Source organism: Ranitomeya variabilis, chromosome 8 (genome assembly GCF_051348905.1).
Source record: "Ranitomeya variabilis isolate aRanVar5 chromosome 8, aRanVar5.hap1, whole genome shotgun sequence".
In the NCBI taxonomy this organism is placed as follows: domain Eukaryota; kingdom Metazoa; phylum Chordata; class Amphibia; order Anura; family Dendrobatidae; genus Ranitomeya; species Ranitomeya variabilis.
In genome coordinates, this window is record NC_135239.1 from 205014760 (window position 1) to 205026173 (window position 11414).

Here is an 11414-nt window from a genome sequence, read left to right on the forward strand (position 1 = left end):
CCTGGAAGTCGATCAGACCATTCCATAGATCTCGAAAATGTAACCAATGTGTGGCTAGAACATATGATAACTCCATATTCTCCTTAAATCTCCTTATGAAATCCTACCTGACTAGAGGAAGTTTGAATGAAGTCACACAGCATGGGCAAAAGAGGTGGTCATCCTGTATGAGCCTGGATACTACCTGGTTAGACTGGACCACCTTCTTAGCCAGGTGTCCTGTTACAGCTACACATGCTGAATGAGGTTTGTAAGCTGCTATTAAAAACCCCCTATATTTTTCATGGTGGGGAATTGGATCATGCATTAAGTACCTCTGGCTCTTCCTGCTCCTGTATCCTCTCCCATGTGGAACCTCATTTCTTCACCCAGCCCGGTGAAGTTATCCAGTCTTTCTTGACATATACCTGTTAACAGGCACGATAATGCAACAACGCAATGAGAAGACAGTGGTACTTAAACCAACAACTATAAGGGTTACCTTCAGCACAATATTAGGGGATAGTGCAAACACTGAAAATGAAACAAGAAGAATACAGGAAAGATCTATATATCGATATATCTTGGTACCGTGTTAGCCAGTGGATAAAAAATATTTAGAATTGAGAGTCCTCAGTGGTTGATACCTTTTAATGGCTAACTGAAAAGATGGTAACAAATTGCAGCTTTCGAGACTACTCGGGTCTCTTCATCAGGCATAGACTAAAAGAAATTCTGGAGAATCACATATTTATGCACAACACATCATAGAAAAAAAAACAAAAAACATCAACTAAGGATTTTGCCCCGCAAACCATGTGGGGTCATCACAACAGAACCAGACCCCAATCAGAGGACAATAAAACATTCCTTATCTAAGAACTGGTCCAATATTTATGGACATAACTGTTTATCACTCATGGTAATTCTGCTTCATGTCACCTGTCTTATTCATGTTTTTTTTTCTTTTTCTTTGCTGTGTTGTGCATAAATATGTGATTCTCCAGAATTTCTTTTAGTCTATGCCTGATGAAGAGAGCCGAGTAGTCTCGAAAGCTGCAATTTGTTACCATCTTTTCAGTTAGTCATTAAAAGGTATCAACCACTGAGGACTCTCAAGAGAAGAATACAGTAATTCAGATGATATTGACACAATGCTATTTACACTCTATCGTACTATTATTACCATTAAATAACTTATCGTCAGTGATGTTTTAGTCCTAATACCCGAACCTAAAGGGAGTCACTGTTACTACTGGGCCCGTCACAGTCGTCACTCTCTAGGCCACACAAAATGTCACACAGGCCCTAACGTGTGTTAACAATACTAGCCGCTAGGCCACAATTTCCAGATTAGTGAGTTATTCGGTCCACTCATCACACTGATCGCCTTTGTAACCTGAAGCATGGCCCCAGTCCCCACTTCGCACCATATGTCTACACTGGATGGGACAGTTCACACAAATGTCCCTCCGCTGCGACCTAGTCGTCTCACTCTCTGCCATGGGTCTGCTCGCTCGGCTCAGCTCTCCCTGATCTTCTGTCTCTTGGGTCTTTACTCTGATCTGTTCTCTCGGCTCCTTTATACAGAGCGGCTTTCTCGTAATGGCGGCTGGAACACATCTCTCTGTACCGCACTTCCGCCCTGCTACAGCTTGGGGGGCCAACTCTTCTTCAATTCCCTCCTGGGCCATTTATAATTACTACGTGCGCCACAGCCATCACCTGACCTGTTGTCTCCCCCAATCTCTTCTCCGAGGGAACATGAACTTCACTCTTGAGTTCCTGCTAATGCTGTTCTCTGTGCTTTCACTTTCTCTATCATCTTTGACCAGCAGATTGCGGCATTTATTTGCAGACATTCTGTTAGGCATTAACTGTGCGCCGTCTTCTCACTTGTCCTACTGCTGACATAGCCACTACCACTGATCCGCATTGCTGTGATTGTTGCCCACAAAGCAGAAGATAGAGCTGTAGAGGATTACAATTACTTTCTTATAGATAGCTAAGTAGATAGATTGATATGGCATGGACGGATGGATAGATAGTAGGGTGTCCTCGCTGTGCACTTTGATAAATAGGTGTATTATGTGGATTGAAGCAGATTTAGCAGGAATTCCTCTGACAGCACGAAGGTCCGTAAAGAAAATCGATCTCATTTAAATTAATTCCCACTTTTTATAGATGTCACCTAACCCTGGATCTGGAGAAGGATAATAATGTAGTCCTGGAAGCCCCAGAGAGCGACTGCAGGGACGGCTGACAAATAAGATGGCTGCTTAGCAGAACTGAAGATTTCATGGAGTCGTTAACACTTACATATGTGGTTTTATTGGGATTGTCCATCTTTGTCTTATAATCAAGAATGCTTTCCTTCGCTGACAGCAAGTAGAGTTTTACACTAAATAAGTGCAGCAGAATGTGCGTTAGAAACCTTCATTCTACAATGATTATGCTTTGGTAGCATAAGCAATGGTGTTGTATTGGGCGTTTTATTGTTTTGGGCTGTATGACTGTAGGGTCCCTTTGAGGATGTGGGTCTTTAGCTCGATGTCCCCAGACCATGGCCGGCCTCTTGTCCCCTGTTCTCCATCATTAATGCGCACAGCGGGTTATCTCACGCCAGTCACTGGCAGAGTGGGATGATTCAGTCAGTGTCAGAGCCGGGATTACTGACTATTCATCTCATATTGATGCAAAGTTCTGCAGTCGTGTCCTGAATCCAAAGTGGCCCCTGTTAATGAAGACATCCAGTGTGTGCGCACGCGGCTCCGGACCCTCCGTGAATTGTTTATGCGCATTACTTGTGATCACCCCTTTCGCGACCACTGAAGAGTCAGCGAACGGGTCGCCAGAGACCCTGTCTAGTTAAGACATGAAAAATACATAAAAAGGTTCTTAATCAGGCATTAAACATTCTGGATAATTGGACTGTCACACAAAGAACATAATTCTGTATTTGTCATACTGTGATGGTCTTCAGTAAGGAAGAGGAGCCTCAACTGTCCCTGGAACCCAAACTATCCCTGCCCTGGGGGTACTCTTAAAGGTAGAGAGGCCCGAGTCTCTGAACTTACTATGCTTCTGTAAAAACCCTAATCTGTCCCCTCCACCACCCCATGAGGCATGGGACAGAAATGAAAGGTAAACCAGACACAAAGACAAAACAGAAAGCCTTTATCATAAAAAAGTACTAACCAACAATAGGGAAGAGGGTAGGGACAGGGAGGAATAAACTAATTGGGAAAAGGGAAATAAAACACACACATAACAGAGCAAACTACAGAACACCACAACTCCAAACTTCAACTACTTAGCTTCAGCACACAGCACAGGAAGAGGAATCTCCAATAGCAGCAACAAACTCCTATTCAGCACAGCGTCTCCCAAGAGCAAGGAGGCAGAGCTTTCACCAGCAGGGCAGAGAGGGTCTGGCCAGGTTTTATAGGAAGAGCTATTGACTAGATCAGAAGCAACTGAAATGGAGCTGACAGTATTTTGGGATTTCATTTATTAGTGGATTTCCTTTTTGATAAGGGCCAGATTATCAGATTTACCAGATTAAAGGATTGCAAACCAAAGGAATTTCGGAAGTATTTTTTCAGATTCATGGTGTCTTTTGTTTCTGTTTTTCAAATGGCCACCTCTCTCTTCAGTAGTCTCAATAAACTATGGCACTAATAGCCTTAATCAAAAAACAAAGGGGTCTAGTACACAAAATGGCTGCCTCATAATTCACTGATATCCATAGCTTCCAAGGAAGTAATAAGCATCATCACCACATAGCGGTCCGCCTCGAACATAAAATGGCTGTCTCATGGGTATCTGATATGCATAGTTTTGATGATATCAGTTCTGTTACCAAAGATTGTGGTCCAGAACAAGAAATGGCTGTCTCGTGCTTTACTGGTATCCATAAATTCAATGTAACTAATAGGTTCCAGAACACAAAATAGCCGCCTCATGTTCAGATTCAGCGATACCATTTAGTAGAAATTTGTGAGAATGAGTGTTCTAGTGACTTAATATGTTCTTGTTTTTGTTTGCTTCGCAGGGAGAAGCACAAAAGAAATTCCCCATTTCTAAGACTATGCAGAGAACAGAATGGTGTCAGCCAAGGAGACAGATATGTACGACGCCATTTTGGAAACAAACGATGGATCCAGCTCAGATGCCGGCTGGTACTTCCCTTACCCACTGGGCTTCCAGGTTTCCCTTACCAGCTTCCTCATGCTGGAGATTGTGTTGGGTTTTAGCAGCAACTTGACAGTACTTGTCCTCTACTGTATGCAGTCAAACCTGGTGGATTCTGTCAGCAACATGGTGACCATGAACCTCCATGTCCTGGATATCATTATCTGTGTGATCTGTGTACCGCTGACGATAGTCATTATCCTGATCCCACTGGAGCAGAACATTGCTCTGGTATGTTGCTTCCATGAGGCATGTGTCACTTTTAGTAGCATCGCTACAGCCATCAACGTCTTGGTGATAAGTTTGGACAGGTATGACATCTCAGTGAGACCAGCAAACCGGGTCCTTACTCCAAGTCGAATGGTGCTGCTCCTTTCTTGTGTCTGGTTTGTGTCGCTCATGGTTTTCTTCATCCCTTTCTTCGAAGTGGAATTTTTTGGTGACCCAGACCACATGGCGACATGGCAGAATCGGACTTTGCTCTGCGTCAGCGTCAACGAGTACCACACCGAGTTGGGCATGTACTATCACTTGGTCATTCAGATTCCCATCTTTTTTGCAGCGGTGGCTGTTATGCTAGTTACCTACTCCAAAATCCTACAGGCCCTCAACATTAGGATCGGAAACCATTTTAAGAGAAGCCAACGTCGAAAAACCAAAAAGAGAAAGAAGAGGAAATCATCGGATCAAAGCACCATTGGGGAAACCAAGAGACTGGCCCCTCCAGCGGTGATACAGAACCCACCCATGAGGGTCCAGGCATCGGTATCTGTCATCATTGCCTTGAGACGGGCAGTAAAACGTCACCGGGACCGCAGGGAACGCCAAAAGCGTGTTTTCAGAATGTCTCTTATCATCATCACAACCTTTTTACTCTGTTGGGCTCCAATTTCTATTGTGAACCTTCTGATACTCTGTGTGGGGCCCAGTGACCTACTGGTGAAGTTACGAATCTGTTTCATCACCATGGCCTATGGCACAACCATTTTTCATCCTCTCTTGTATGCTTTTACCAGGCAGAAGTTCCGCAACGTCTTGAAGAATAAGATGAAGAAGAGGGTTGTTTCAGTGTTGCAAGTTGACCCGGTCCCGGGTGGGACTGTTATACATAATTCTTGGATTGAGCCCAAAAAAGCCAGGAAAGCAAAGTTAGAGTGTAGTGATGGCACTGACCGATGTCTGACTGATGCCGTGAAGGAGTGATCGGATGTTTTATCTTAGAGTTGGTCAAATATGGATGGATCTTATGGCAGTGGGATATTAGCACATGCATTTCATTGACTTCTAAAATATATATACTCAAAAGGGCCTCTCTTGAGCAACATTCAATATCGCCCTTGATTATATCCAATATAAGCACTGCCATCTTACCTCGGTGGCTGGCTCGCCACAAGTCCATTCAGGCTATCCGGTTCCAGAATGGATTAATCCAGGTGACGCTGTTCCTTCTGTAACATGCAAGGAACAGTGAGTTCCCCATCATACGAGCATCGGTCTTCATGACATTAATGGGACCACTTACTGTTTTTATGAGGATAGTGAGTAGCATCGCATGCATTGACCTTCCATAAATTCTACCGGAAATCTATCAGCTCCATTATACCATATGGATAAAGGACAACAAAAAAAATAGAAATATCTAAAAAAAGGGAGAAAAAAAAGCTGTATTTTTATACAAATAATAATAATATTGGTTTTAACTCATTATAAACCACAGCCATGAATTGTACATTTTAGAATTGTATATAAAAAAATAGATATCAAAAAAGTTGTTTTTTAAGTTCAGATTTAAAAACAAAAAATCGTAGGATGTGCTGTACAATTTCAGTCTATGAAAAAAAAAGACTTTCGGGACACTTTAGTCGATGTGCGTTAGTTTGCACTAATTTTAACTCCACAGAAAATATTAAATGTATTCTTCCACGTTTCTTAAAAAAAAAAAAATCAAAAATATACAAAAAATAAATGTGCGTAACCTTCCATTTTTATAAAAGCATTGAAAAAAAAAATTGGACAAAATTCTAAAATTGTGAAAGGTTTTTGGTTTGCTGGTTCTGTCTGATGCATTCATGTGGTTTGTCCGGCTCGTCGGATCATTAAAGCACAATTGGATTTTCTTTTTTGGCAATAGATTATCGTAATTAACGCAAAAAAAAAAAACAACAACGAAATCTTGAGCTGATGGAGATGAAGGCTTCAGATTCTCACGTTTTCAATATTGAAAATGGACATCTCGCCACGCAGAGCGGGGACGGCCATTTTATGAGCTAGACCAAAAGTCACCATGGAGGTGCAGCCTCTCATCAGTAACCAGTGTTGTGTTAATAGTAGTCAAGCCTAGTGAATATTTGCCATAGAGTGCCTCAGTAATGTCAATTTATTTTTTCAGATCACAAAATGGCTGCCTCTGTTGTGTGCTCTTTAGGACATACCTAGTAACCAGATGCAACGGCCACAGAAGAATCAATTGGTTTAGATAAGTCCCCTGTGTCTCCATCACAGGAATTTTTTAAGGTTTACTTAGCAACCAGATGTGGAAGGTCCATAGCAACCATTGGTGTAGAATGTCCGCCGTGTCTAAGCAACAAGTAGTTTAATGCCTACCTATTAGCCAGATGTAGAGTACATAGCAACCTATGTGTCTTAGTAACATGAGCTCATCAAGGACTACCTAGTAACCAAATGCAGAGACTCCATAGCAACCAATCTTGTAGGTCAATCTGCAGTGACTAAGTAGCAGGATATCCTTAAGGCCTCCATAGTAACCAGATGCAGAGAGTCCATAGCAACCATTGGTTTAGATTCCTCTGCTCTAAGTGGCAGGAGACCTTTAAGGCCTCTAAACTAGCCAGATGGACACAGGGGACTGCCTAGTAGCCAGACACAGACTGTCCATAACAATTGCTTTAAATCAGTCCCATGTCGAAGTAACAGGAGCCCACCTAGTTACCAGATGTAGACAGTCCATAGCAACCAGTGGGGCAGAGAAGACTGCTCTGTCTAGGTAACAGGGGATCTTTAAAGAGTACCTATCCCCAATCTGGGGCTGTCCTTTTTATTCAAGGCCTACCTAGCTACCGGATGCAGCGTCCATAGCAACCATCGGTCCTCTGCATCCAAGTTGGGTTTTTCTGGGATCTTTTTCTGAATTGTAAAGTGTTTTTGTCACTTATGCAGCTGTCATAGGTAGCACATATTTTATAGAGCATTTACAGTTTACATCTAAATAATTTCTTAGCTACAACCAATTGATCAAAAAAATATTAAAATAAAGCTTATTATTTATTTTATCCAGTGTGTTTTATGTCAGGAAAATGCATCATGGGCCCGTCGTAGGCAGAGAGTATGTTTGTCATTTCTATACACAGTATCACAGCACCTCGGAGCAGATGTGGGATACTTTTTAAAGGGGTTGTCAACAGCAAATTGACAATATCCAATATCACTATATAAAAGGACAAGATTCTGTTTTGGAAATCTAACCCCACTGTCAATCCAAATTTCAGCTTCCTTTCCCATCATCACTAATGTTTGAGCTTGTGCTGGGACTTCCCGCTGGGATAGATGGAGAGAGCTGCTATAAACACAGTCTGGCCCAATACGCAAGCAATTTTTCTGTTTACAACCCCTTTAACTATAAGGATGTTTATTTAGTTATGAAATTATTGGGTAAAAGCCATAGTGAGAGCTACAGACAGTGACTGATGCTTTTACTGATGATGACTGTAAAAGGAATACATCATGTGGTACAACTCTGTATTTTTCTCATAAGCACATATGTATTCAAATGCAAATGAGATTAATAAAAAGAGATATTTTTTTTGTGCAATCTCAAATACACGAGGCATTGTATGCATCATTCCTGATCGTTGGGTTTTGATTTCCAATGTTACGTTTTCGACCGTAACATTTAGTTTCAGTGAATTAAAAAGGCGATGGAGCTCTTATGATCCTTGTGAGAAGTCATCGGTATCAGACTGGTGGGAGTCCGACCCCCCCCCAATTAACTGTTTGCCGCTTCGGCAGCAGATTATAAACTGTATGTATAAAACATGTAAAATTAGATTGCACCAGGCCCTCAAGGGTGGAACCCCAAGGACCCACTGATCAGCAAAAAAGAGTGCTAGTGGCGCTCGCTTGGTACTGTAGCTTAGCACTATTCAACCCATTGAATAAGATGGTGGGCTTCTTCTAGTTTTTTACATTTAGTCAATTCATACAAGCTCTGCTGCCCAATTCTAGCAGGATAAAAGTGCCCTCTTCTGTCGATTGGTGTGGGTCCTAGCGGTTAACTTAACACCCATCTTTACTGGACAACCCCTTTAAACCATATTTTGGGGGGCCAAAAACGGGGTTTAATCCTATTGGTAACTATGTTTCCAAGAGTCCATCTTGACAGAACCATAGAGGTTGTCCTTCTTATCCTTATAGGGACAGGAAACACACAAGAGGTTAAAAGACCCCTCCCACCCGCACCTCTTAGTGTTTTTCCTGTCCCTGTAAGGACAGACACAAGAGAAGATGTCAGGGTAAAGAAGAGCTTCAGAAGCAAAGTTACCTGGAGCGGACTCAGGGGAATGGGGGTGGGGGTCCAACATCTCCTTCCAGCAGTCCGTGGCTAACACCCGCCGAAGGGGGTTCCTCAGCCACAAACCAGTCGAGCAGGGAGAGATCCTGATCTTCAAGCTGCTTCCCTCCAGTGGGGGGCTCTTGGCTCAGACGGCTGCCGGCAGTGAATCGCTAGTTTCACACAAAGCACGCATCTTAAGTGAAGCAGGTGCACTTCCGATGATTTCACTAAAGCGCTCGAACAGCGCATACTTCCGGGCCGGGCGTGCTTTCCACGGTGGAACGCAAGAGATCTGCAGATGTGAAGACAAGGTAGTATAAAAGAATTAATTTTGTCTATGGGGGCATTGCTAAAAATAAGCAAGACAGAGGAAAGTAATGGAGGATTCAGGTCGTTCAGACGCCCCTACAGAGCAAACCCCGGTACATGTGAGGCTAGGTTCACATTTCGTTAACGGGCTGCTGTTAACGCAAGTGCCGACATGACATCGCGCTAGCGCAGATAGAGCTAGCAGATGCTCTATCTGCGCTAGCGGTGAAGGACCCGGAAATGCTGCAGCCTGCGTCTCAGGGTCCATCACTCAATGACGGCACATCGCTAGCGCACGCCCATTGTGGGCGTGCGCTAGCGATGCGTCCAACATTGGACTTAATGGCTGCGTTACACCGCGGTGTAACGTAGTCCGTCTAACGGACGCCTCTAGCGCAATGTGAACCCAGCCTTATTGATAAAGAGATTACTTACTATGAAAAGTCCTGTGTGTTGGGCTCCCCATGCATATGTCGTGACAGTCACACAGCTGCGACACATGCAACTGCGGCGCCGAACAGCTGATCGGCCGGAGCGATCCAGTTATCCGGGTTCCATATGCAGCTTATTCGGTAAATGCTATAGCTTGCCGAATAAGCCCTGACCTGATCAAATTCGCTCATCTCTACTTAAAAGCCCATTCAACTAAGCGCAGTCTCCACTTTTTGGGCAGAAAGCGCAGGTGTTACGGTAGAACAGATTTGCAGAGCAACAACTTGGTCTAGCCCAAATACATTCTGCAGGCACTACAAACTGGATGTATTGTCGGGGCAACAAATGGCCTTCAGTAGAAAGGTTCTCCAGGCAGTGGTCCCACCCTAGAATGTCATACTTTGGTATTCTCCATGGTGCCGTCAGGAGGGACGTCCTGGAAAACGGGGATTAGTCCTACCGGTAATTATGTTTCCAGGAGTCCATCCTGGCAGCACGGTTAGTTTCCCCTCCTTTCGAATTTCTAGTACTAATGTGATTAACGGTGTATGGAGATTCAATAAAACAGAGTTACATCCATCCTGGTGTGGTACTTGGAAAAAGCACTAAGGGGCGTGGGTGGTCTTTTAACGTCTCGTGTGTTTCCTGTCCCTATAAGGATAAGAAGGACGACCTCCTTGGTGATGTCAGAGGGTCATCCTGGAAAAGATAATTCTAAACAGCCAAGTCTGGGAAGACCCATAGAAATAATTTTTTTTAAACCTCAACATACACAAATATGGTGGTAAATTGGATTTTATTTTTTTTTAACAAATATTCTGGTTTTGAAGTTTTACCTGTTCACATACTGGACCATTATGTAGGAGTTCCAGGTCACTGATAATGATATCTTATTTGAATGGCTACTATAAGCATTTTGGGAGCTAGGCTTTGAAATATGGACAGTTCGACCTTATTCTGTCGCCTTACTCTGCAGTCTGTGCAAATATTGCGAATTAAAAAAACAAAACCTACATGTGAGAATAAAAGATACAACCTCAACACAGATTTTGACTCTCAATTTTCTCTGGTGATATTAAAAAAAAAAAAAATGTAGAATTTTGATCCCTGATGATCAATGAAGACTTTGGCTGACTCTAGTTTCGGAAAAAATATCTGCTCTCGTATAAAATTGTGCCTCACCTGTTCACAGGTTGCATGTTGTGATATGGAACTGAACTACAAAACCTGACACAATCTATGGACAGGTTTCTGGACTAAAGCAGCCATGTTTTTTTTTCTTAACTCCATCAACCCCATATAGGGGGAAGATTGATTGCTGACAACATTAAAGATAGTATTAAGAAATCTCTCCCTATTATTTTGGTTCCTCATGGGTGGAGCATGGACAAAAAAATAAATTTTTTGTATTTTTTTTTTTTAAAGGGAACCTGTCACCAGGTTTTCCCCAACATAAAATCCTGCCGCCACCTCTATCGCCTGTTTTACAGTATTCTAGGAAGATATATAGCTGCATAGCCCCAAAAATATATTTTATAATGCCCCCTTATGGCACAGTCCGGTTTGATAGGCGTCTCTGGTCTTGATCCGGGGCCTCTTCGCTGGTCGCAAACACAGTCATCGCTCCTTGCTTCATGTAGATGGCGCATCCGTCATCCATACAGTGTCCTCCATTGTTCTCCTGCGCAGGTGTATATCGCTCTGCCCTGTGCCAGCTTTACGTTCAGGTCATCAGCGCTCTTTATCCTCTCCTGGTGCCTGCGCATTACAGTTTTTTGCTCTTCTCTTCTGCGGGCTGAGCAGCGTATGCCTGTGCAGGAGGGCGATTGGTGGACATTGTGCGGATGTCGTAGGATACATCATCCGCATGAAGCAGGAGGCAGGCCAGGGTTTGCCACCAGTGAGAGGGAGCCGGATCGAGACCAGAGAC

The 11414-nt window shown here is 43.2% G+C and overlaps 1 protein-coding gene and 1 long non-coding RNA gene across 4 annotated transcripts in view; one reads left to right on the forward strand and one right to left on the reverse strand.

Annotated features, from left to right (window-relative positions):
* Positions 1-8614, forward strand: part of LOC143787571 (G-protein coupled receptor 22-like) — a 186538-nt gene extending 177924 nt beyond the window's left edge. For 2 of the 3 annotated variants that reach the window (XM_077276449.1, XM_077276448.1), the window contains exon 3: positions 4034-8613. In XM_077276449.1, coding sequence (XP_077132564.1) covers positions 4084-5376 — 1293 coding nt within the window. In that variant the 5' untranslated portion in view covers positions 4034-4083 and the 3' untranslated portion in view covers positions 5377-8613. Of the gene's footprint in view, positions 1-4033 lie in introns of all 3 variants that reach the window. The other variant, XM_077276450.1, reaches the window with a different exon arrangement.
* The window catches only part of LOC143787574 (uncharacterized), a 113525-nt gene extending 104232 nt beyond the window's left edge, over positions 1-9293 (reverse strand). The window contains exons 1-4 of the long non-coding RNA XR_013218402.1: positions 8732-9293; positions 5696-5812; positions 5545-5621; positions 315-407 (exon numbers count right to left, since the gene is read on the reverse strand). This is a non-coding gene — a long non-coding RNA (uncharacterized LOC143787574). The remainder of the gene's footprint in view (positions 1-314; positions 408-5544; positions 5622-5695; positions 5813-8731) is intronic.
* Positions 9294-11414: the final 2121 nt, after the last annotated feature.